A 27,577-nucleotide genomic window follows, 5' to 3' on the forward strand; every position below is an offset into this window, starting at 1 on the left:
TGTAACCTTTACCCTAACTGCTTGACTGAGTGAGGACTGGAAGGGAGAGTGAGGGGGCGGGGCCGGTAACTTGCCAGTAAGGCAAGGGACGCTACCTGTTAGTTGGTGTCTACAGAACAGACCCGTTTTTCTACGGTGATCAGTTGAAGAATATCGTCATCTGTTGAAATGAACCAGTGCCCTTGACTTCTTAGAAGAGGTGAAGGGAAATGATCACAGTAAGTTCTCGGAATGTAAAAAATTAAGAGAAACTGCCAGAACTGATGTGTTTTTCTCATAATGCTTTTCATTCATGTTACTATAAATTACTTTATGGTTATATTTATATTTTATAATATGACTCTATTTGATCACACAATAAATCTGTAAAGAAATGAAAATAGGCATCCGTACCCTCAATGAGAATTTGGTTGGGAATGAGACGGTAAGTGACCTGCATAGGATCAAATACCCCAGCCTTCCATCCCGTTCTCTTGACTCCCAGAATCACGTTACTTTTCAGTGTATCACCTGACTTCATGAAATGTTGACAGATAGCCAAGACATAGTGATTCAACAGTTGGAATACAATAAAATGATTACATGTCATCCCGAGAAAGATCTGTAAGGTAAGATCCTGGTCCTTCATTCAACTCACCCAGTTCTGACCTAGGAAAAGAACAAATGCTGGGAGAATCATCACTTCTTCCTGTGGATCCGAGCAATGACACAGGCTGCATTCCTCTCTCTCTGCCCCCTCCTCCCTCTTTGTTTTTGGCCTTTAAGACTGATTTTCACTTGACTTCAGTGAAGTGTTTTGCTTAATTCTGTTTTGAATTAACTTTGGGTAAAGTCTGTCTTATCCGTGAAACCTTAATTTCAAAGGAGTTACTTTTTCTTAAGCCACTGTTTTGTAGGTGACAACCAAACCCAAATGTTATCTCTTTCCATCCATATTAAAAATGTTCACGGTGGTAATGAGTCATCTTATTCAAAAGTGGTTGTTGGAATTCCTGGCCCAGGTAGCTCACTCAAAATCCTTTCTTAACCAAATTTCTGAAGACTCAGTGAAAGCTGGTGAACAGAGAGTAACTATAGAATCCTGTGAAATCCCAGTTAGCCAACAAGGTGTCTGAAGTATAACTGTTCTGTGAATAACGTGGACCTGCTTTGGGCCATAAAAAGTCTGGTGGCTTCTCACACTTCAAGGGAGTTATTCAGCAAGTATTTGTAGATGGTAAGCGGCGTGACTGGAAATGTTTCTCTTTGGAATTTTATTTTATTTTCCCAAACATCTTTACAAATGGATATTTTGTGGGATGTTGAGTATAAATATTTAAGAGACTCAGTGAAATGCTAGTTCTGAGCACTTCTGGCTTCCAACCTTTTGTTTGTTTTCCAGTGAGAATGTACAGTAATCCATTTCAAACTCTGGCTTTCGTGGATTTAGACCAGGCTCCCCCGGAGGTAGGAATACCAGGGCAAGAATTAACCAGATTGTAATCTTTGTGCCTGGCGGTCTGACGTCACTTGTAGACTCTGCCAAACTTCCTTTGGAAGCAGATGTTCCTAGAGGGGGAATGCTAATCACTTATCCTCTTATGTTTGTTCAGTAAGTGCTGATTCGTGGGAAATACAAGGATTTAGGTTATGGTTACAAATAATTCACAACGGATATACGTTTTCAGCGAGAATAAACATGATTATTCCAACACATTTTTTCCTCTTTCCTGGCATTTCTCATGTTTTAATTCAAGCTTTCCCATCGCCTTCCAGTCAGGGAGGACTTGTCATATATTGTCCTTCCCCAATGCAATAGCTCCCATGTCAATCTGTGGGTAATTTACAGATCTTAGTAATATTTCCTCATTGCCAGTCTCACATTGAAATATGAATGTCAAGCCCTCCTCCTTGTATTTGTAAATGCTCTCTTTTAGCCAAAAAGAGTGGAAAACAGTGGGTCCCACCCATGTCAGCACTGTGATAACAGTGGCCTTTGGTTGCTATAATGAATGGGTGTGTATTGACACATGAATTAGGAGAATATTGCCACTGATACAAAAATATCAAGATTTTTAATATATATACATATTATATATTTTGCATTCAAAGAATACACACTATTTGGAACATAAATCTAAGTAAAACTGATATAAGACTGATTTATACTTGTGTAAGTCTACAGCCCCAGATTTCTTTATTGGCAATTGCTATTGAACTGAATGAGTAATTGACTACTGGTAAGGATGAAAGTTCAGTCAGAGGTGAACTTGAGGCTACTGCTGAAGCATCTCTCCCAGGAAGTGGTGGGAACCTTTCATGTAATTTGTGGTGTGTTCTATAGTTTCTTTGGGTCACCAGAATTTGCTTATTATGTATTTCAAACTTTCAACTATTTAGAGAATTAAAAAGAAAATATGTTAGAACAAGTGTCTTCTGGACATTGCATGATAGGGATGTTCTATAATGATATACAAATCCTACTATATGTTAGTAGCTATTCCAGAAATATTGAGGTGGTACTTTTTATTATTATTTATTATTATTATTTTTTAATTGAACTACAGTTGATTTATAATGTGTTAGTTTCTGGTATTACAGCAAAGTGATTCAGTTATACGTATGAAGTGGTGCTTTTTAAATGGAGAACACAAGCTTTTACAGAATGTATTTGATTCAATACATGGAAAAATCTCTAAGAGGCAGGTTGCAGGTTTCCTCTGTAGAATCCAAGCTTATATGGTTCTTTCCAGAGTCTGTTCCAACACCCCATTGAGATTACAGTGGAGAGAAAGGATAGAACAAAGAAATGGTGAAAACAGGGCTATCTGAGACCCCTCCCTCTGATCTCATGTCTAAAGAATTTGATTCTGCTCTTAGATGAACTGAAAAATGTCCTCTCTTCAAAGAAATGGGAGGGCAAGTTAATGACCTGGGTCAAAATTTCTGAGGTAGCTTCAAGAATATGTGGATTCACAAAGTCAATCACTGCCTTAAAAAAAAAAAAGCAGCTCACTATCAGCTATGCCAAAATTCAACTTGATTTTTGCAGCCTTCTCCTTAGCATCTAGATGTTTGAACAAGTCTTATCCATAGGTCATCTCATTTCAGAAACCCCCAAAGTGAACAAACCCATGGATGTTCTCATTTTAGTGAATTCTGCAGCTAATATCATCCTGGAGGGGCATCAGAATATAGTCCTGCTAAACATTAAACGTTTGACTAGAAAGGTACATTTATGGTAGAATAAGCATTTTCTGTTCTCTAAATGTCCCACTGTAGGAGAATATCTTACTTGCTTTACGATGCAGAATTCACCCGAGACTTATTCCTGCCTGGTGCTGGAGTGTCTCTTTGCTTGCTTTCATGGGCGATCAGTCCCTCTGATTTGACTGGGACTGAGGCATTTCTCAGGACTCTTGGCTTTCAGTGCAAAACTGGGTCAGTCTCAGGCAAACTGCTGACTCACTTTCTGAGAGGAGTCCTGGCTCTGTTAGCAGGTCTTTTGCAGCCCGGAGATCAGGATACAAATCACTGTCTCCACTTCTCAGAACAAGCATCACTTCCATCTGGCTGTGGAGCACAGGTGTGCCCCGCAGCTTCCTACTTCCGCTGCTTACCAGAGTCTATTCCAGATAGACTTTCACCTCTTCCAAAGCTTCCATTAAAAGTCCTGGCTGTGACTACTGATATTTAGGAGAGCAGCCTGAGGAATGGTGTGTCTTCCTTATTTTTCAATATCTTCTATATTTATTGCTCAACTACTTTGTTCGAGGCACTGGGTTCAGTGTTCTACTTGAATGCGGACCCTGCTCACCACCAGCGTGGAGTCTGGTAAGACAAGTAACCAAGCAATTATTTACAAACCTTAATCCTTTCATCAGGCCAGGCCAGGATGAGGCTACAGTGCTGGAATAAATTCTGTTAATTTTATACTACTCACCATCACAGATTTGCAATTTAGCTTTATGCTAAGTAGTAATGCGAAAAACAACTTTGCCCTTAAAAATTTGTTTTTAAAGGTTATACTCCATTTACAGTTATTACAAAACATTGGCTATATTCCCTGTGTTGCACAGTGTACCTTGTAGCCTATTTTATACCCCAAAGTCTGTACCTCCCACACCTCCACATTGCCCTCCCCCCACTCCTCACTGGTAACTACTAGTTTGTTCTCTATATCTGCAAGTCTGCTTCTTTTTTGTTATATTCACTAGTTTGTTGTATTTTTTAGGTTTCACATATAAGTGATATCACACAGTATTTGTCTGACTTATCTCTCTTGGCATAATGCCAGGTCCATCCATGTTGATGCCAATGGCAAAATTTCATTCTTTTTAATGGCTGAGTAGTATTCCATTGCATATATAGAAATATATACCACATCTTTATCCATTCATCTGTTGATGGACACTCAGCTTGCTTCCATATCTTGGCTATTGTAAATAGTACTGCTATGAACTTTGGGGTGCAGTTATCTTTTCAAATTAATGTTTTTGTTTTTTTTCAGCTATATGCCCAGGAGTGGAATTGCTGGGTCATATGGTAGTTCTAGTTTTTTAAGGAACCCCCTTAATGTTTTCCAGAGTGGTTGCACCAGTTTACATTCCCACCAACAGTGCAAGAGGGTTCCCTTTTCTCCATCTCCTGACTTGGTGCTTTTGTAGAAAAAAAAAAATTGAAGATTGTCCCTTACACCACTCAATGTTTACAGTACGTACAGAGACCCTCACAATGGCTGGAAAAATGTGTCTTTGCTGTTGAACAAGTATGCTCACTTGTAGCGGACAGTGAGAACTAGGAAGTTATGTTTTACATGCGGTTTTCAGTATCTTTTCTTAGCTTTGGTTTAGGTTTTCTGGTAAAATTATACTCTTCTTATTATCCTGTTAAAATCTTTGAATCCTTCTACAACAAAGAGGCTTCTCGGATCTCTTTGCAGTAGAGGGGTAATATTACTCTTTTCTCATGCACTAACTCCCCAAAGCCAGTACTTTTTAAAGGACTATAAAGGATTTTGTTTTTCAGAGGACCATTGTTCCCAAGTTGGCTACAAACCGGGAACCGGTTCTTGCCCTAAGCTGCTCCAGTGTTCGACAACCAGACCTGCCCCATTACTCCTGACTATGCCAGTGAAGTCTTGGGGGAATGTTTTGGGCTGTGCTGGTTCTTGGTGTATATCACAGTCTTGCTTCAGGATCCGATGTCTTAGAAAAAAATTTGATACTGAACATCTCTTTTCACCTTTCCATCGCCTCCCAGTTCTCCTTTACTAGCTCAGATAATGTTTAGAACAAAAAATTCGCCAACTTTAATATGTGTTGCTAGGGCAACCAGAAGACAGCAGTAGGACTTAAACCAAAGCCAAGGAATTGAGCACAAAACCTTGGATGAATCTTAGTCTTGACCAATGCCAGATCCAGCAGGGGTGAGGTGAAGTCTTCATAGCCCTGGATAGAGGGAGAAGCCTAGTTTCAGAAATTCCTCCGAAAAGTGCACCGTCTTCTCAGAAGTGGGCAATGTCTTGTGTTTTCGCTCTGTTTCTTGTTTGATGGCATGACCAGTCTTCTTCCCATCTCAGCCTTGTCTGCAGATTTTTTCAGAACAAAGGCAACTCCCTAGGTTATACTTCTGGATGACTAAGCACTCCTCAAATGGATATTGTGAGGATGAAATGTAAATAAAGCAGTTTTTCCTAAAGTTGTAAAGGATTACACAAATGTTGTTATTTTTTCCCAGAAAGAAGAGGAAGAGAAGAAAGGCGAGGGTGTATGGATTTTTTATGTTGATTACAACAAGGCCTTCCATGAGCAGCAGAATATCTCATTAAAAAAACCCCTGGGGCTTCCCTGGTGGCGCATCGGTTGAGAGTCCGCCTGCCGATGCAGGGGACACGGGTTCGTGCCCCGGTCCGGGAAGATCCCATATGCCGCGGAGCTGCTGGGCCAGTGAGCCATGGCCGCTGCGCCTACGTGTCCGGAGCCTGCGCTCCGCAACGGGAGAGGCCACAGCAGTGAGAGGACCGCATACTGCAAAAGCAAACAAACAAACAAAAAACCTGCATCCCCAAAGGCAGGAAAAGGTGAGGTATTTGGTTTCAATTACTTGATCTTCAATGGGTGGTCCATGCTTCATGCTGCAAACACTGACTTGTCGTCTTTCTCCTTAGAACAGACTAACCTCATGTTGCTTTAGGAAATTCACTGAAACAAAGGAACAAAATACACAAGATATAGTGTTTTTAAAAAGATTTTTTAATGAAGAAATAATTCCATTCCAAAATATAGACACACAATTAAATAGTTTAATCACTTCAAAATATAACATGTCCCCAGGAGGTTCCAACACACACACATACACACAAAACAATACTTAACAGCAATACAAAAAACCCATACAATAGTAGTTTTGTTACATACCAATGAATGTTGTGAAATCTTTAGTGTCTCTGAATTGGTTATTTCAAATGGTGTCAAATTACAGTAGTCATAATTAAAAATGTCTTATAGTTAATTAGCCTCAGGATGTGATACTTCTGATTTTTTTCCCCCCCTCTTTTTGGTTCAAAGGTAAAAATGCCCTTTCTTCTGAGGACACGGTGGAGTTCTTGTTTGTGGCTCCTTGTGCAGAATTGAACCAAGGTGATTGCAGCAACCAAAGGCTGCCGGATTTACAACGTCTACCTACAGTTAACAGCCAAGAACTAATAAGGGTGGACAAAGATGATCAAAATAAAAGCAGACATCAGTGCTAAATGATGATGCAACAGTCTGGCTCATGCATATAAGAAAATACATAGTATATCACAACAAAGGCCACACTTTTATGTAGTTCAGTTCACATTACTACTTACAAATGAACCTTCCCTGCCTTATAGTAGATCACTCGAGAATCCATTTTTCACAATCTCCAGCACATCTCCCTCTGACCAACCAAATTTACCCCGACTTCCGTCCTGACCAACCACAACTGATTCCTGAATCCCCTACGGTAGATTTCACCCTCCTCCCTCCCTCCATTACGTGGCCCCGTGGGGGAGGGTTGGCTGTGTTAGACCAGTGCTCATTAATAGGCCAACATCTCTAATGGAGGTGGATGTGCAATTCATCGTGGAACAAGAAAGAAACAACCCCCGCCAGACGGAATTGGATCTAATGGACAGGACAGGTGGCACCTGCTGGGTTTGCACTTAGAACAGGCCCCAAAAGTAGATTTGGAGAGCCAAGGAAAGAAACCCACCGCAAACCACAAAAACCCAGAACAACACACGCCATTTTGTCTCGGTTACAGGACAGGGGTGCTTGAGTCTGGTCTCAGTGCTGACGTGGAGCTAAGAGAAAGAAAAGGTGGCTGGTTAGTCAGGAATTGGTCATTGGCAGCAGTTTCCAGAGTCCTTGCAATGGCTTTGTACGATGGTTTCGACAACCGTGTGATGGAGTTGGCAATGAATGCTATGACGGGGGAAGGTTATTGGCAGAACAGTTCAAACCTTAGACAAACATTTTGATGTAGAAACACAAAATGACAACATCTGTCAGCTCGGTCCAGTTGGTGGCTGAACGCCACCTGCAGGGTCAGGGTTCTGAGTTCGGGAACTGCCCGGCTATGATTGAGAGCTGACAGCCATGAAGGTAGCTGGGATGTAGTGGTTTTAAGTACTGAGTATGAGGCACCAGTGGCCACCTGCTCCATCTAGAGAGGCACGGGTTCACAGAGGATGGGCAGTGAAAAAGAGATGAACATTAAGATATACCAACAAAATCCGCAATAAAATCCATCTGTGCAAAGAAATCTGAGAACTGTGCAGTTGTGTCCCTTTGGTGTCAGCCTGTTCTCAGGGACATTTGTCAGGCTGGTTCTCCCGAGGGAAATATGATTAAGTACCTCAGTGGGCAGACTGGGCTCCTTGCTAATGCCAACCAAGAGCTTTACTATCGCCAAGGCAAGCAATTTTGTTCCACAGGGCAGCCAAGGAGGTGGTTTCGGACCCAGTGCAGAGACATGAACATCTTAGAGCTCTCTGGAGAGGAAGCTGGAAGATGTCAGCATGTCTCTTCTCAGCTGGGCACCCACCAACTACCAACTCTGGGAGGTGGCAGGATTTTGCCTGCCCTGGAAGCAAAACCGAAGAGCTGTAGCTTTGAGGTTGACTCAGAATCTTTCTTGCTTATTCTGAATAAGGCCTTTTCAGAGATTTTATTATACAACTTTATTCTAAAGCAGTGGTTCTCCAACTTCGGTGTGCATCAGAATCACCTGGAGGGTTTATTCAAACACAGATTACTGGGCCCCAGCCCCAGAATGTCTGATTCCGTAGGCCTGGGTTAGGGCCTAAGAATCTGCATTTCTAATAAATTCCCAGGTGATACTGCACTGCTGGTCCAGGGACCACACTGTGAGAACCACTGTTCTAAAATGATGTTCTCTTCTTTCTCTTAGAGGAGAAACAGGAATCCAGGGAAGCTGCCAATTTAAGGATAATGTATCTACTATGTTGTAGGATGTTTATTTCATCAAATCTTGAAACGAGTAGATTATTTTTTCATTTCCCCAGAATCCCTAAGGGAGGTCTTTAGCGGTCCCCAAAGAGAGGCCTCAGAAAGGACCATCGACAGAGTCATTCATTCTCCCTTCCTTGTCAGTTCTTTTGCATATTAGCTTTTCACGGAGTGCAAAATCCCAACTCCACTTAGAAGAGCCTGTTTCCTCTCATGTGACCCAGAGGAGGCTGCATGCAGAACACCAGGTAGCCAGCTAAGGCAATACACATTCAGAAAGAAAAGGAGGGCGAACGTTTGCAAGCGCACTTTAAGCCTGTACATTTAAAGCTGAAAGGCGTCCAAATGACCTGATAGGGGAACTTGCGGTTGAGCGGTGCTGTTAGAAACATGCTCCCTAAAGCTAAACCGAGAGGAACCAGCCCGTGGAAGAGCAGAGATAACTTGAGTCCATTGGGGGGGATCTTATGGCACCTGTGGTTTATAAACAGCTTTAGTAACGAGTATTTCAAAACACAGTTCACAGTTTTTAAGAAGATCTGTGCTGATTTTAAAAACTAGATTCTATATAATTTGAATGTTGCCTTTTTTGGGGGGGGGATATGATCTCTATTTGGAAAAAAATATTTACACTAAACTCTATGGCTGATTGGTTAGAGTATCTTAAAAGAAAACAACCCCAAGTTGGAAAGAAGCCCCAAAGACAGGATTCTCCTGGTGTGTTTGGTTCAAGCCTCTGCTCTCAGAGACTTGGAGACAAGTGCAGACCATGCAGGCCAAGGGCCCTTCTTGGCTTTAGGGCTCTGAGTCTTTACCCTCAGGAACCAAATCCTTGGGGCTTAGTGAGTAATTGCAAGTGGTTGTTTTCCTCCAACTGCTGTGGAAAAAAGAATGTACAGTGTATATAATCAATTGTTTTGCTAAAATCTCAGAGAATTCCGAAATCAAACTCCTAGCTATAAACAGTATTAATATTGTCGTTGTAAACTGACCAGGTTCAATATCATGTGCAAAGGTTTAAAATGCTTGTTAATACTGCCGTTGTGAGTAACAGTAGCGCGGATTTCAGCCTGTGCTTTCATTTTGAGGGATGAGACATGTTACAGAAGATGTAGCTGATAAGTTAGCTTTGACCAGAAGTCTTTTTTTTTTTCCTTCTCAAAACACACATCTATGAACTACAAATCTGAGAACAAAAAGTTAGCTGCGCTATAGCCGGCAGAACACGTCTTTAGGGGCAGGGCTCTGTCGGGAGCTGCTGCGTGTAGTGGGTCCTCTCTTCTGTGAGGTGAGGCTGCTGCCAGGCTGCCGTCTTCTCCTCTGTAGGGGTGGGTGCAGCTCTGTCCTTCATCACCAGTTCTCATGTTACTTTCATCTGTCTGACTATAGCTTGCCTGGGAATAAGCAATGTGTAGTAGTTTTTTTAAAGATGGTAACTGCTCTCTAAATTAGGGTCATGAAGCTTAGAATTACCCCTTTCCCCCAACACACACACACACACGTGCACACGCACACACACCCACACACCCATACACACACCCTCTACTTTCTTCCTCTGACAATCAGAAACGAACGTCTTGGGACACTGTGGGCTACTGCACCTTCTGAAAGAAGAGAGGACAAGAATCCTCCATGCTGAGTCTCTTGCCTAGTGGGTACCTGAGGCATCTGGAGGGTTAAAGCAACATAAACAGAAATATTTGTGTTGTTCTTTGGACAAGGAGATGAGAGCACTGACTCACCATCAGAAGGCCATGCTAATTTAAAAAAAAATCCACTTTGATCTTCCAACCCTCCGATTTCTGAACTTAGGATGTGGCTGGTCAAGGCACATGGAGTACCATGTGGCCAGAAGGATGGAAAAGGGACCGACCCAAGATCCGAATGGGCCAGAATGGGATTTTGGTGGACTCTAATTTGAGTGCTAACCTTTCTGTGTATTGTTTCTTCTAATGTGGCTAGTTGAAAAGCAATAAATCAGGTTTCACTCAATTCACTCTTGTTAGTGTGTTGGTAAGTGCCTATTTATCTTCAGAGAGGCCTAAGGCTCTTTTTGAGCAGAGGATTGGGTCTTCCATGTCTCTGGTGTTTCACCTTTTGCCCTTTAGTCATGTAGGGCTCGGCTTGGTGGATGCCTAATTGACTCTGAGCTGCTGAAATTGGCTTTAGGACCCTTGCAGAAGAGATGCATATACTTTGGGATAATTTCTGGTCTTGTAGTGTAACCAGAAAGTCCAAACAGATAGATTTCAACAGATGAACTGTTCTACAATTTCAGCTGTATTTCTTGGCTACATCAAGAAAAATTACAGTAGGGTAGAACTAGGTGCAAAGATGAAAAGCTACTCATTCCTACAGTGTTCTACCCGGTCTTAAATGAATTTTGTCTGATTTGCTGATTTAGTGACAGGCTGGTTTATATTTAGAGTTCTGAGGGATGCCAGCTAGGTAGGTAAGGATGCAGTAAGCAGCAGAGGCCACAACTGTTTTAACTTTTCACTGCCAAATTGGCAACAGAAGATTTAAAAAGGGCCTAAGAACTTCCAGAGTACTGAAATCTCTGGCGTTTATGGACAAGAACCAAATACCACTTTTTATCTGGGTTTATGTCAAGGGCATTTCATTAGGCTTTTAGAAAAGTATATTTTTCTAAGAACTACCTACTGATGTTTAAATAATGTGCAGAACAAAAATGATCAAATTGCTGGAGCTCAGAGAAAGAAAATGCTATGAAAGGAAAAAGCTTGCTCCTTTGGGACTAGGTTTGTTATAACTGGACTGAATATTTTCAGAAACAGCTCCTGGGAATTTTTCACTGCAGTCATCATGAATCAGGAGAACATGTGGTGTAGCATTCTCAAATCCAAGGGAGGCAGACTAAAACACACTCAATAAGATCCTCCCTTTTACACCAAGAGGGCCTCACAGCTCAAAAAATATATTTCATAATAACAATTACACTTTAATTTTTACTTGCTTTATCTTAACCTGAGGACCAAGACAGGAGGTCAGTAGTGCTTGAACTAGAATGTATTCTTTACTAATTGATATGTCATTTAGGAGATATATATCGCTTTTTCAATTGAGCAGCCAGAGTTGAGTTTCCTATCAACTGCACTATTCCATGGGTGGGAAAAGACTGTAGAACTAAAGTGGATACAAGTCCTTGGGACCGTGCATCCAGATGACCGTAAGAGGTGTATTAGCTTTGAAGTGTAATGTGGGACATCTAAATGGCCATTGGCTGGAGCCAGAGAAACCAACAAGTCTCGTGGGACAGTGTAGCTGAAGGTATATCAAATCATTGTACGAAGCTGAGTCCCAGCCCTATGTACACAATTAGAGCGAGCAAGCTAGTTCTGAGTTCCGGGGGCTCCCATACACTCACGTAATAATAATTATAGTCACTCCCGGGGACTGAATTGCTTGTAAAGCACTGAGCATAGTGCTAGGCATGTATGTGTGTGCTCAGAATAAAATGAAAGTGTGTCTGCCACAATGTTAAGCTCTTTAAAAGCTATATCTCAGTGAGTACAACTCCTCCATGAGGTAGGTATTGTGATATACGTTGTACGGAGGGAACAGAGGCTCAGAGAAGTCTAGCAGTTTGTCAAAGATTATGCTCCTAAGATTTGATGGAACTCATATTTGAAATCAGTCTTTTCGAGTCCAGGGACTAAGCTTCAGACTACTATAGTGAAGTGATCCTGCCAATCAAGTGCTATTCTCTTTACATGAAAAAAATTACTGAGGATTTCCCATGTATTTAGGTAGATCCTTAAAGCTGGGGGACCACATGCCACAGAAATGATATCTGAAATTAATTTATATCCTGCTGAATTCCACAATGGATTTGAATCAGCTGTTCTACAACCATAAGGCTGTAGAAGCTTTCCTCTCTGTTTTTGCTTCTTTTGTTTTCTTTAATAACACACGCTTTTGCTTTCACTCATTAAGGTACACACTTCGATCTTTTGGGCCTTGAATACAGCAGGACTAAGGAACTGACTCATCTGTGCAAGTGCTGTGCAAGCCTGGACTTTTCTGTCTCAAGTGCTAGAGAGGCTGAAAATTTGATGCGGTTATGGATCAGTGTTATGGCTTCACAGCTACGAATTTCTGGGGCATCTTTGGTATTATTGAAATTTCTGTGCCAATTTTCCTAATTAATAGAGTAAAAAGTCAACTCCCAAGGTTGCCTGCCAAATCTCCACTGGATTATAATGAAATGCTTCATAGACTGGGAAGGAGGATATTTTATCCTAGAGAAAACCTAAGAGAGAGTGATTGTGGATATAGGTTACAAGTTATCAGAATCCAGTGTACAGTGGCCATGTTTCCTCCTAAATAAGAGGATACTTACTTGAGAGGAGAGTGATAAAAGGATATTGCATTCAACCTTGCAAGCTGACCTGTGGGTGACAAAGGACACAAACAAGAAAGGTGACATGTCATGTCTGTGATGTAGTCAAGCTGGTGAATTATTTAGTTGGAAGCCATGCAGAAAGATAGAGAGAGAGAGAAAAAGAGAGAGAGAGAGTGTCCAAGGAATGAAAGTAACTTTCTGGCCCATCCAACAACCATACGCTCATAGAGCAGTCAAGGAAAACCACTTCGACCTTCTCCAGGGCATATATCTTGAGTGGGGACACACAGGCCTATTATCTCTCAGCCCTTTTCTTTGTCTTTCCCTTGAAGTCACTGGGTGTGACAGGAAAGGAGAAAGAGAAGGAGCTTAACATCTATCAGAGATGGCATGAACTCCAATCGGAGCTGATGCTATTAATAGAATTTCTCTTCATTTTGGTCATATCAGGTTAAATTCCTAAGTCATTAAAATAAATAAAAATCTAATATCTTATATGACATGACTCACTTTCTTTAAAAAAAAAATCTAGAATTTCATTTACTGTGGTCACCAAAATCCAGAAACTGATATGGGCTCAAAGAGGGAGGTCTAACAGGCACCTCTAACAGCATGAACCATAATATTGATTATTTCACCACCTCTCTCTCTCCCTCTATGCATCAGAGCCAAATGAGATACGAGTAGGAATGCTGTCCCTCAGAGTTCCCAGAGTCACCCTGGAGCTTCATCCAGACTATCTTCCTTCTGTGAATAGGCCATAGAAGTCGCAAAGAAAGAGCGTCCTCCATGGTCTGCACTCAAGGCAACTTTGTTTCTGTAGTGGTAAAGTACGGCTTTACATATCTGCTCACTGTTTGTTTTGTTTATCTAGGCCTACATTGTAGTTGCTTCTGAAATGTGGCTGTTAAACTGAAAAGGCTAATGGAACATTCCAGAGAGGCAAAGCTTCTGTGTTATACTTTCAAGATGGGGTTAGTGGGCTTCCCTCTTGCTCTGTTCTCCTTGGTAAGATATTTCCAAACAATCTATAAACATATGGGAAGGAGAAGATCATTTATTCTCTCTGCTTCTCTTTCCTTCACTAATAGAGAAAGAGAGGGCCACTGCCAACCTAAGACAGTGGAAAAAGCTTGTCTGGCCATCGCACAGAAAGCCTGACATGATAAAATAACCCCCGGGGTCTGGGAGGCAGCAGGTCTCAACAGCCAAATACCCCTGAACTCCCAGAACCCCAACAAGACACAGGGAAGGGAAACATACAAGGAAAACAAACATGGCATTGGAACAATCTCCATGGGGGAAATGCATCCCCTTAAGGCTAAGTGGCTAATTACCCTTATTCCCAATTGCATGTGTTATGTCCAGTGACTTCTCAGATGGATTAATATGCTCCAGTACATATGACGATCTTCCCAACCACACCCTGCTGAATGTGGGCCTACAGTTCCCCTAACATTTCTTGGTGAGGTTTGTCACTCTTTCACTTCTTGACATTTGATATAAGGCAGGCAGTGAGGGCAGCTGAGGTCAAATGACTCAAGGGAGGAGGTATATTTATGCATAGTCAATTTCCTTGAGCCTTGTTTCCTGACAGTCATGCTACAGTATCCATGGGGGATTAGTTCCAGGACATCCCCACACAGCAGACACCAACATCCACAGATGCTCAAGTCCCTTATAGTTGAACCTCAGTATCCACAGATTCTGAATCTGTGGATATGGAGGGCCGACTGTATCTTTTCTTTAAAAGCATTTTCCTAATGATTTCGGAGGATCATGGACTGTTAGTCACCATGTTTCCACTAATGTGGAAGGCCTCTTTTACTTTCCAACTCAGAATTCATAGGAATTCCTGGTGAGTGACAGCTATAAGAAGTATTTAACATTTTTCCTGTCTAGAATTCATGGACTAAGGAGTTCACTCAGAATATTCCAGAAAGGGAGTGTGGAAGGAAGGAGAAGGCACCGAATTTTGGAGTACTGTAAAAGACCCAGCTACTGAGGGGCTGGGGCAGGAGTGGTCAAGGACGTGGGCCAGCTCTTGGTACCTGGTAGGCTTCGTCCTGTAGCTTCTGTTTCAGGTATTCCTCCATCTTCAGCTCATTCTCCAGCTGCCGGACAGAGTCACCTTCATAGTTCTCATCCTCTGGCCGCACATATGGGTCCCCATCTTCTGTAACCCTGGGAATCAACCACAGTGGGAGTTTCGGAGCAAATCTTAAAGGACAGTACGGGTGGAATTCCTGTGTTAGCTGTAGTTCTGGGCACACATTTATTTAGTCCTTCCATTCACTTCTTTGCTTCAATTCACTTCAATTCTGTCTCTTCTTTGACATAATGAAAAAACTTTAAAAAGGCTTTGGCAGTTTGGAGAAATATATGATCAAGGTGTTCTCACAGACAATTTTTCTATGGCAATCTGGTGATCACTGTCCTCTATGTTTTCCTAGGGTTAACAGGAATGAGCTGACCTTTACATGTCTGTCATTCTTAAAAAGGGTAGGCTTGGGCTTCCCTGGTGGCGCAGTGGTTGAGAGTCTGCCTGCCGATGCAGGGGACACGGATTCGTGCCCCGGTCCGGGAAGATCCCACGTGCCGCGGAGCGGCTGGGCCCCTGAGCCATGGCCGCTGAGCCTGCGCGTCCGGAGCCTGTGCTCCGCGGCGGGAGAGGGCGCGGCTCGCGTACCGCAAAAAAAAAAAAAAAAAAAAAAAAAAAAAAAAAAAAAGGGTAGGCTTATCCTTTGAGAAGACATAGTTTTTCCAATTTAGGGGCTTAAAAAAAATGGAATCCAAGAACACTTTCTATAAGGGAAGTAAGCCCTCTAGTGACATAATGATGAGGACATTTGTTCATAATTTAACCCTCTTTGTGTTATGCATGCATATAGGCACGTGCACCCATGTGCTTTATTTCTGTGGTAGAGTCAAGTCTCTCTCATGGATCAGCTAGTCGATGTCAGCAAGACTAATACTCTAACCCATAGCTCTTGATCTTCAAAATTTATACTAGCTCTGAACTTAAGAAATCCATTTAAATTGTCCAATTCCACTATGAAAGAAAGAGATAAGAATGATCTCATTCACTAAATGTGTGACACTCTCCATCTATTCATCCCAGTATATATAAAGCTCTTCCTGGGACTGAACATAAATTCACAACCTAAATCATATGACTAAAATATTCTCAGGCTGAAACACAGTACATGTTTAGATAGTCCAGATATTAAAATATCCCCTAAAATGAAAAGAGTGGTCAAGTAGAAGTTTCTGGGTTGGAACTTAAATGCCAATGTTCATGTTTACTTATATCTGTAGGACGTGTCCTCGTTACTTTTAGAGGTTTGGGGTCAGCCTAAATAGGTCTGTGAGGCCTCTATGAACTTTCCCTCCTGAAGTCCCACAGCCGTGTTTGTTAGCTGGTCCTGCCACCAGTGTACCAGGGACAGCAGATGGGGTGGCCCTAGTTACAGTTTTGGACCTTAGGATTGGATCAAGAAAATTTTACGTAACCATCATGTAAACGCTTAATTATCAAAAAATCAAATGGACTTGTATTTACCAGACTAAACTGATAATTAATTCACCAGTTTGAATAACAAACAAATCAAATAATTCTAAATTATAGAGAAAAGGACAAGAATGCAAACTGAAATTAAAAGCAGCAGCTTCCTGCTACATAAAATTATGACTGTTTTGTTTTGATCTTATGCTCTGCCTTTTCACAGCTGGCTTTCAAACCATGTCTATTTATAATTCCCCATTATTACTAGCCTTTTACTCACTGCTTGGTTGGAGAGCCAAAACACCAGAAAGGCCTCTGGTTAGTTTCTTCTCTGGGTCTTTAAAACAGCCAGCTTATTTTTGTAGACTCATCTGCAATTCTTCTCACATTAAGCACCATCACCCTTGTGTAGTTTTTTTTGAACTGTTCATCAATTCTCTTCTCCAGAATTCGGGTGATCCCGTGCCCACATTTCTCAGAACTCTGCTTACTTCACTTCCTTCATTTTACCCTTTTCCCTCCCAAGCTGGGCTCTGCAGGTGTGTCCTAGCTTTTTGCCTTTGTTTCTCAGCTTTGGTTTTCTCTGCCTGACTGCTTTGAGCTGATCCAACATCACAGACATTCTAGTGGCTGCGTGAGTGATTCTGCTGGCTCCTGTCAAGCTACGGAAGCCTAACTGGGTAAAAATCTTTGCAAAATGTCTTTTGAAGGTCAGGTTTATACATATTCAATAATTCAAGAGAATTGGACTTCTTTATAATGAGACTTTATACATTTAGTTATTTCAATCACAAGTGCGTATATCATGCTGTTTACACCCACTTTGAACAGAGACCTCTCTAGCGTCACCAGGTCCTTTAAGAGCAAATCTAGTAAATTCAGAAGATAGGATGATTTATCTCCTGAACTAGTCTATGAGTTCTGGAAGGGTGGGAGAGATTTTTGACACTATTTTGTATCCAATTAGCACAGTGCCTTGGGCAAGCCAGGCTCTCAATAAGTACTGGTTGGTTTTTGTTATTGATACTCTGGAAATTGTTAGGGGGAAAAGTCACAATGACAAATTGAAATGTAGCACCCTTCTACCTCTTCTGGCAGAAAAGGAAACTGAATCATTCCTTTCCAAAATAAAGAAGTAAGCAACCATGTTTTTATTTTCCTATGCTCCCGGCAGAGTGTTCTGTTACTGAGAAAATACCCCCAAGCAGAAGATACTTACATGTCGCCACGCATGGCACTTGGGGTAGCTCCACTGTGAAGGTACCCGGGTTTTCGGGCATGGATTTGCGCTAGAAAAGCCTTTTCAGAGGTTGGTGATGGGACCAGATCTTCAAACTGAGTCCGTGCAAATTCAGAATCCACGTTACTCTCAGTTTCACTCCCCGCCTCTATTAGGTACAATTGAAGAAGTGAAGAATGACCTAGATGTTTTTATGATCGATCGGCAAATAAAGGGCTAGGCTTAATATTAAACAAACTATGCTGATTAAAACACTGACCAGTTATTGTACATAAGTCAAATATGTGTTCGTTTTTTCTCAAAATGAGAATTGATACTGACATGAATTACCACAAAATCAGTTAGTATACAGTATTGTCTTTTTATCTCAATAATATTATAAGGAATCTTTGTCTTAATAAATGACATAATTCTTGAAGCCATCTGTTTTTTCCCTCTATAAAAGTCTTTATTAAAACTGTGGTTACTTTTGCTTAATATTACTTAAATTTAGGAAACACAGACCTAAAATATTACATTCACTTAATATTTCAAAAAATTATAAGAGTATAAACTAATAGTCCTTGAAACGCCTACAATGAGAATAACATTTTTAGTCATCATTTGCTTAGGGCAGTGAGTACCTGCCATTAATCATGATGTATTAACTACTGTCATTTTTATCTTATTTGGTAATCTTAATCTAAAATAACAGCAACAATTTTCATTACTTTAATTCTAATTATAGAGGTTTTAAGAAATTTAGATCCAAATTTTTTTAACATTAAAGTTTTCTTTCTTATAGTTTTTGTAATCTCAACTATATGACCACAGTCCTTTCAAACAGATATCTTGCTAGGAGGGCTTTAAGGAATAGACGAGATGTATTAGTAACTGGTAAGATATTTATTTGCATATTCATGCTGTTAAAGTTTTTAAAACTCTGTGTAGTAGTATTAGGATGAAGAGTGCTGCAATTTTATGCTATTTATTTTCTTTGCAGATCTTTCTTTAGTGATATTGCAAAGGTAAATTTCAGTTTCGCTTCTTTCAAATAGCCATGCATTCCAAATGAACAAGTCTAAATTAGTAAATAAGACATTTGACCCTATAAAATAACTTTAGCATCATGTCACTTTGGGTCATGATATATTTAACAGTGGCTAACTTGGGATTCTGGATTTACAAGTCAATTTTAATATTTATTTTCTGCATTTTTCAAACTTTGTGCATTGAGCATGTATTCACGATCTTCTCATTAGCAAAGTATAAATGGTACTAAAATAATCTAATATCCCAACAAAATATCACATAGACCTTTGAAAAATCTTTTTATACTTGACAATGAGCAGCTCTCTAACAGAAGTTATGGGTCCTTCTGCAAAGAGCAGACAAACGAGGGGACCAGAGACTCACCGGAATTCAACTCTTTCACGAGAGAGGACATGGTGTTAGTGATCGAATCTGCTGCTACTAGTAAGTCATTCCTTAAATTTCTTCTTGAACCTTAAGAAAGAATGATAATGAAAAAAAAAATCAAAGCTTTCCTTTTCCCCCAATTTTTATGCTGTTTATCATTTCCACTGATATCCTAAAGCAAGAAAACATCCGAGACTTCTCCTTTTCAGAAGTGCTTTGGTTCATTTCCTGAAAAAAATACATTGTGCTCAGGCCAGTGGCCTTTGATATAAGAAGACATGGCAACTGATGGGGATTCATATACTTTATTGTCCAAATTGGGACAATTTTACAAGTGAAAGGGGTGGTATTAATAACAAGACTGGGTAACCTGGCACAAACTGGGATGATCCCAAGTAAGTCAGCAGGTGTGGTCATCCTTCTTCAGAATCACCTCACAGATGAAAAGTCTGGTTTTGCCATGAGAGCTGTGCCTTCCCAGCAACTGCTACTGTTTCAGCCCTTACCTGGTGGCTGAGCACATCAGATTCTGATCTCCATCACCATAGCCTCTGTCTCCCATCAGGGCTCCCCGAGCTCCCCCTATCATTTCAGGTACCTCTTGAGGATGGGAACCCTGTGCACTGTATTTCCCCAGAGTCTGGAAAAGGGGTGAGGATTCTTGCTCCTGTTGCCAAGACATGGGCAGAAGATGTATGCCTGGTACCCTGAACTGGAACTTAGACCATGTTTCTCTACGGTAGAGGAAGATTATTATGAGGTTTCCATCCTTAGTGGGTATTTGTGGGCTTGACTGGGAGTGGGGCAAGGTGGATGTAGAACAGAGGGCCAAATTCATATCTTTGGAAAAAAGACTCAAGATTCCAAATACCTGACTTACAGGTGAATTTATGCAGGATGAGCTGGGGCTGCTTAGATAGGTCACATTTCATTGTGATTTCTTAGTAAGTCAAACTACATAAGTAAAATAATAAACACATGTAAATTTAAGAAATCAAAGTAGTTAGATAAAACAATAATTGTTACAGGAAACTCAAATTGATTTAATATATTGTAAATTTCTCTAAAATTTAGGGAAAGGACAGTTTTCCCTCTAAAAATTAAAAAAAGGAAATTATTTTGCATGACTTAAATTATATTTGTACAACTTTAATCATTTTCTTTTTCAGGAGAAAATGCCCTGTAATGGATCTTCCTTTTTCCCTCAGAACAGAAAGTACATCATGCTCTCCCTTCAAAATGTAAACTTTTATCCCCTATAAACAGTGGATGAGAGCATCTTTTTCTTCAGTCTCCCTGGATATTACTGATGTTAAACAATTTTTTTGAATCTGCTAGGCAAAAGGTGATTTTGATTAAAATTTGTATTTCTACAACTATTTGTGAGATTGAACATCTTTATTGGCTATTTGTTCTTCTGTCCATTCCTATCGTTCACCTATTTTTGTTTTGGGAGTGTCTTTTTCTGACTGAGCTGTGTGTGCTTTAATGTATAACTGAGATTATGAAACGTGATTGCTACGTATGCTGGAAATGTTTCCTCAAGTCTATTCTTTTGTCTTTTAACTGTTTATGTTTCTTTTTGTCTTAAAACTAGTAGTCGAATATGTCACTCTTTTCCTTAGATCTACATGTGAGGACCTGGGAGGATGTCCACGATATACCGCTAATTCAAGGGAGATGCAAATTGCAGACCAAAATGCAATGCATGATCGAATTTGTGTGAAAAAAGAAGAGTATATGTCCATAAAAGCACACTTAAACATAGATATTTATATATCAGTGAAACGTTGAGAAGGGTCAAGCTGTTAATAGTGTTTACTTCTAGGAATGAGATTGGCAGGCTGAGAGTCGGCAGGAGGATTTCTTTTTTTCTAATTTTCTACAAATTTAAAAAGTGATGACAAGAAAAAGTTCTATAAAGTGTTAAAATATTTCCAAATGAATAAGATCACTTGCTTTGGCACTCCACTCCCACCCCGACCCTCCGCAGTACATAAGCAGAAGAGGCAGCGGTGGGAGAATGCTGTTTGTTGTTGTTTGTCATCTGACATCCCTCTTTGCCCTCTTCTATTGACAATGGAGGGCTAGCCTTGCAGCCCCATAACACAGAGGCAATGATTCAACTCTTTAAGGCATCTGGAAAATGACTAAGCATCCTTCTTGATCGCCTCAGGGCTAAAGAGCTGGGATTGTTTACTCTCAATCTTGAGTTTGCTTTAATGTAAAGAGGCGAAAATATCTTTCGGAATTTTAAAATGGATTACATTTATAAAATTTCCTGGAATATTGCTGAAAGGATTTCCCTTCCCTTAAGGAGCAAAGGCTCATAAAAAAAAAAAAAACAGGGCAGGGCAAGAGAAGCCAAAAGAAGATAAGATGGTGAAGGGAAGAACAGATTAGTGTAGGGAGTTTCTAAAATGTCTTGCAGGCCCGGCTCTGACACTAACCGTGGAATACCCTAGAACATCCACGGTGAGGCTCTGATAACTCTAGATCATGCAATCTTTGGCAACTTATTTGCAACAGAAAAGCAGAACACACACACACACACAAATAAAGCCACTTACTTTGTGCAAACGCCTCCTGTACGTCTCCCCCTACCCCTGTGAGAGAGTCCTGAGGCATGTGGGACGGGGTGGAGCAGGTGGAAGCTGACCGGACAGGCATGGGGATGGGCCTGCTGATGGTGTGGCTGGGGGAGGAGCGGGGAGAGCCTGCCCCCTGGGTCTGGAGAGACAATGCAAGTCATTAATTGTTTTCGCAAGAAGATGCCAAAATGCCCTTCCCAGTGCCTCAGTCAAATGTTAAAGACAGTGACAATGAAATTCCAAAGTAGGTGGAAATCCTAAGTAATTAAGATGGTAATTCTCAACCTGAGTTGCAGGTGCAGATAATTTAGGAGCTTACCGTACATGATCTGAAGTTTTGGTTACAAACCGAAAGCTAAGACTATTAGTACTGCATTCATTGTTCTGTAATATAGGAGATGTTTGCCCATGTAATGAAGCTACTGTTAAGCAGTGATAATTACAAGGTGTGTTTATGTTCTCCTTGAAGGAAGCTCTACATAGAATAAAAAGACATTAGGAGAAAGTTTTAAATATAAACTCGGAGACTGTTTGGGATGGACGTGATTTACATTCTTCCCAAATTTTCAACCCGTCTTGTCCTGGCATCATCTGTGGAGGATAATTTATAGTTCCAATCATGTCATGACATATTGCGTATGTTAAGTCTCAAATAAAGAATCAAATGAAGTGTAAAGTGTTTAATCCCTGTTTTACAGTAAAAGTTGTCTTTGTTGAATTGCTCTGTGATTCAGGGATTCAAATGGGGAAGAGAAAAAAGAAATCCTGGTTTCTAATTTTGGGGTAATGTTTCCTGTAGGAATTGTCCTCTTCACCTATGAAGAAGCAGTATTCTAGCAGCAAGAACAGTGGGATTTTAAAATGAGTAAAGAAAAAAGGAGAAAACAACTTCAAAGCCATTTATCTCCTCATTCCAGCCCTTGGCATGAAATCATTCTGAGGCTGTCAAACCTTGAATTTCACAGTCTTGGTTCTACAATGAGGTCTCTTGGAAACATTTTCTGTTTTAATAATTAGTTTACAAAGGAAGTAAAGTCAGCACGAATAAGAAAATGTAAGAAGTGCATATACAACAAATTAGGTATTCACATAAATTCCACTCCAGTCCACTGGGTCTGGCCAGGGAGAGTGAGGACACTTCCACAGCAAGGCCCAGAGATTCATCATCACCCCATTCAAACCCCAGACATGCACCACCAGAGCCGTGCTCTGGAATATTCGATTTAGGTCTTTGCTGTGGGTTCAGCTGCTTGCAGTTAAAACACACAACATCAATCCCGTAAAATGCCATGCTGTTAGCTTTCCAGGGCTCAACATCACACAAAAAAGTCAAATCTATAAAATTGAGAAAAATCCCGAATTAAAAATGAAGCAAAACAGAAGATAACTCATGTGATGCTCGAGGCGCTGAGGATTCCACTCTCACTTGCAACAGTACCTTGGAGTGGCCTGTCGGGCCCAAGGAGGAGAAGTTTGCCTGCTTGTGATGCTTTGCAGCCCCTTGCCCCAGCCTGCTCCAGGATGGGTCTGGTTTCCCCCAGCAAACTTGGGCAGCTCAATGTCATTACCACGAAAGCTCTGCTTCTGAGGTACCTGGGCATTTCCTTGCTTCCCACACCAATAAGTGACTTCATGTTTGAGTCGTGCTTTGCCACGTACACAAGGTTCTCATGTACATCCTCATGGGTTTCTCTCCATGACCCATTGAAGTAGGTCATGTGCGGTTATGGACCACAGTGCTCAGAGAGGTGAAAAGAATTGCCCAGGAGATGGAGCTAGAGTGTCCGATCTGGGGCCTGAGCCCAGGTGGTCTGCCTGCCCTGGGGTGGGGGGACCTAGATACGCTATGGCTGGTGGTGGATCCTTCAAAGGAGACAGGTGTTGGTTAGGTACGATGAGATCAAGTACCTCTCCCTGGCAACCCGTCCTGCACATCCTTTTCAAGACAGGGTCCTCAGCAGAGCTCCTTGCCCTTTCTCATCTTTTTACCAAGGAACCAGGTGCAGCTGGGAGGAGGGACTGGTGATGATGAGAAGTTGGACAGAGGGGTTGAAGGAGGAAGGCTCCTCTTGGCTACACAGGGTGGCTTACCTTCTCAACCCTGGAAGCCAGATCATCTTCTGCGATAGGAGATTCACAATAATGATAAAACTCCATTTTTGTATGTAATTTACAGTCTCTGAGGCACATTTACATACCTAGTGTTGTTTTATTCTCCCACTAATCAGTGCTAGGAATGAGAGTAGCTTATATCTGAATAGCAATTGGCAGTCTAGAAAGCATTTTAATCCCATCTACTTCACTTAATCCTGTCAACAACCATACGAGGTATTATTACTCTCATTTTTCAGGTTAGCAAGCTAGGATCAGAGGTGATAATTACCCAAGGTCTCTGAGCTAGTGAAGGACAGAGATAAAATGGATCCCCAGACTTCAGGCTACAAGGCCAGGGCTTTCCCAGGGCACCACAGCTGTTCCTCAGAATTGTGTGTACTGTGACCAAGGATCACATATTTCCATCTATGCTTCATAACATACTTTCACTAACAACCTGAAGGCTCAGAAGGCGTAGGACACAGACTCACTAGGGAGTGGTGACAGAGCAGTGGCCTAGGGCTTTCTGCTGGGCCAGGCAGTACCTTCTAGTTACTGGGTTATGGAGAGCAGCATGAGTGCCCAGGGTGGAGAGCCTTCAGGCTGGTTATCAGCCAGTACAGAAATACAGGTCCACAGTCTCTTATCTGCAATGTGAAACCCAAGGGGCAACACACGTTGTTTCATAATTAATGTGAGGCTACTTATGTGGTGTCTGCACTGTACTGCATTTCTAAAACCTCAAAGATTCTGAGTTCTGGAGCATCTCTGGACCCAGTGATTTCAGATATGGGGCTGTGGGCCTGCTTTTCAATATCTGATGGCTGTGCTGGGGCTGTAGTATACGCCAGCCCTGCTCATACCTGTGCCACCAGGCTCTGCAGCATAGGGTGCTTGTGGGGTTCCCCCCTCCCCTTTGGGTACCGCACCAGCCCCACCTCTTCTTGCTTAACACCTTGTCTCCAAAGGCAACTTTTCCTACTCCTTTCTTCCTGTTTCCTGTCTTCAAAACTCCCATCAGTGGTCTTGTGTTAAGAGAAAAATAATGGACTGCAGTTACATGTTAAGGGAAAAACAATTGATGGAGTCTAAATTACACCAATGTGTGAATGGCTAATAGCCACCATCTCCTAAATGAATCTCCAACTGGTGCAATTTCAAGCAGTCTGATTATATGAAGAATTTAGGTGGAAGATTCTGTGCTGAAGGAAAGATTCACTGCATCTTTCCTACAACTTGTAACTCCCCAGTCATGACTAGTCTTTACCCTGACTTGGGGGTAGAACCCTGGCTCCCTGGGTGATCAGTGCCCCATCTCCCTTTGTCAGGACACTGGCCAGTTTGATGCATAGTAGACTTATTGCTGGGAATACCATCTCTGTTCTTCCTTTCTGCTGTTCTTGCAGGACCACTAGGGGACGGCAGTTGCCTCTTGGCTTTGGGGTAGATTAGTGAAGATGTCACAGAGTTTCATTTTCACAGGTGTGGCCGCTATAGAATGGTGGCCCATGGTCTGGTCATGAAGCATGGTTGTAGGCTAACAACTTTAGAAGAGTTAGAATGAATAACCTCTGTGAACATCCTTTCCTGGAAATTATCCGGTGATTAATGGAGCAAAGACTAAAGGGACAATGGTCCATGCAGATCAATATATAGATCTCAAATTCCCAAGAAGAGAGGTGATTTATGGAAGAAGGAAAACATACATCATACTTGGCAAATTTAAAATTGTTCTCTTCCTAGAGAATACATGAAAAATTCATTTCTACCCTCCATTCTCTGAGTCTACTCAACCTGCTGTTGTATCAATTTTTAAAAAGTCTGACAAGATCCATAAATTTTCTGACTTTTTTCCAGGAAGTATTTGGGTTTCCACTCAGCACCAGAAAGGAGGGATACTTCAAGGAAAGTGCCAAATGTCTAATTGTGGAACCAGCACTGTCTGGAGAAATGGCAGAGCAGATGACCATGAGACAGGAGGAGGTGGTACTATGGACCCTCCCCCACCCAGATACCCCGCTCCCCGAAAGTGAGCCTCTCAGGTTTGGGGGAGAATGCAGTGTAGTCAGGCCTGGTTTTACGTAGCAGCCTGTTTAGACACATTCAACCCTCTTTTCATCCTTTCTTCCAGTACACGCTGACTGACTATCATCATAGGGCTTCTTGTGGGGATACAGATGAGGTGACTAATTCTGATTGGTCAGACAGGAGGCAACATTTGCCTTGGGTCTTATAGCAGAGATTTACAGGCAGAAAAGAGCAAGTACTGTGGGGGGGGGGGGCGGAGAGAAGAGCATTCCAGGGCTTGGAGTATCAAGGGCAAGGCATGGAGGGTGTGAGGGGTACTGAAGACACGCTGGGAAGGCCAGTGGGGTTGATACAGCAGGTTCTCTGTGGCGAGTGGAGCGGGATGAGGCTGAGAAGGGGTGGAGCCAGGTTTGGGGGTCTCCAGTGTCATAAAAGGGGCTTAGTCTTTATCGTGAACTAAAGCATCGTTATCTAAGGCTTTTAAGCACAGAAGCAACTTTTACTTTTCTAGTATTAATTAAACAACTCCTAATTTAAAAGAAGTATGAGAGAGAGAGAGAAAGAGAAAGAGAGAGAGAGGCTGGGAAGGTATGTTTTTGAACACAGATGTTAGTCCTAATATTGCAGTTGATTATTTATGATGTGAATGATCCCCACCTCCCCTCACTTTTGATCGCTTCACTACTCCATAGAATACCCATAAGAGAGGATGAGCAGGGGAAATAATGGAAGGGGAACCTAAACTGTTAAAATCTGTCATTTCTGGCCTGTTCATGTTCCATAATATATTTGGAAGAAGTAGGAGCCTGAATGACTATGATTTCCCGAGTTAATTGGGCCATCCAGTAGTAAATAGAGAAGAGAATGGGAGCAGGAGATGGAATTTGAAATTACGTGTGACTTTCTTCCCTTGATTGAGACAATTAACTAACAAGTTAATGTAAGGAAGAGAAGAGAGTAAATGTGTGTATGTGTGCATGCGTGTAAGATGTGGGTCAAATTAGAAGAGTTTATACATTCTCCTGTGTATATGTATACATATGTACATACATTTATGCTTATATCTGACTTGCATATAGTATTTCACAAAGTGGTTCCACATTTGTTATCTTTTAAAATCTATACAACAACCTTGTGAGCCATGTATTACCGGTATGTTTGAAATGAATTGCTAGGAAGTTAATTGACTTATTCAAGATCTTATAGTTGTAAGTGAGGAGCTGGGACCACCATAACTCAGGTCTAGCTCCAGTAATGTTTCTTAGAAAATTATTATTGAGACCCTACTTTCTGAACTCAAAGTCAGAACGGATACTTGGTTTTAGACCAGGTCATAGTATTTGGCACTGGAAGGATACCAGAAACTCTGGAACATGCTGTCACTGTTATTATATCCCAGCCGCCTTTGTTATTAAACTTTTTATGAGTGTTCTTTTTATGGTTCCTTCAATAAATCTTACAAATACACAAAGAAGAAAGAGGGTAGGATAATTTTGATTCAAGTTTGTAAAAAAAATTTATTGCTTATGATACCATAATCATCATATTATATTACAGGCACCATTTAAAAAAATTCATGTTCTCTCCTCAAGGGGCATAAATTCATGCATTACCTCTAACAAGAAACAGCATAAGTAGGAACTATATATACCAGTATAATAAAATACATTGAACCACACAGACTTATGATAAAGCAAGTAGAGGTTATTAAATCAAGCACAATTTGTTGTGTGTGGTGTCTTAAATCTGATTTTACAAAGAGAATGTCGCCAAAGGGGAAAGGCTCATAAATAAAAACAAAATTTTGAAGCAGATGCCAGACTAAAACTTCTAAATTCTCTCCTTAGATTATGTTATACCATAAGAAGTCTATAAATT

At 41.2% G+C, this 27,577-nt stretch overlaps 1 protein-coding gene across 33 annotated transcripts in view; it reads right to left on the minus strand.

Annotated features, from left to right (window-relative positions):
• Nucleotides 1–6,215: 6,215 nt before the first annotated feature.
• Nucleotides 6,216–27,577, minus strand: part of DTNA (dystrobrevin alpha) — a 395,521-nt gene continuing 374,159 nt past the window's right edge. For 18 of the 33 annotated variants that reach the window (XM_067015469.1, XM_067015461.1, XM_067015464.1 and 15 more), the window contains 5 exons: nucleotides 21,557–21,716; nucleotides 18,984–19,073; nucleotides 17,568–17,736; nucleotides 14,895–15,027; nucleotides 6,216–7,309 (listed from right to left, as the gene is read on the minus strand). In XM_067015469.1, coding sequence (XP_066871570.1) covers nucleotides 7,169–7,309; nucleotides 14,895–15,027; nucleotides 17,568–17,736; nucleotides 18,984–19,073; nucleotides 21,557–21,716 — 693 coding nt within the window. In that variant the 3' untranslated portion in view covers nucleotides 6,216–7,168. Of the gene's footprint in view, nucleotides 9,872–12,840; nucleotides 12,890–14,894; nucleotides 15,028–17,567; nucleotides 17,737–18,983; nucleotides 19,074–21,556; nucleotides 21,717–27,577 lie in introns of all 33 variants that reach the window. The other 15 variants (XM_067015503.1, XM_067015491.1, XM_067015490.1 and 12 more) reach the window with 2 other exon arrangements.

Source organism: Kogia breviceps, chromosome 15 (genome assembly GCF_026419965.1).
Source record: "Kogia breviceps isolate mKogBre1 chromosome 15, mKogBre1 haplotype 1, whole genome shotgun sequence".
NCBI classification, from domain to species: Eukaryota; Metazoa; Chordata; class Mammalia; order Artiodactyla; family Physeteridae; genus Kogia; species Kogia breviceps.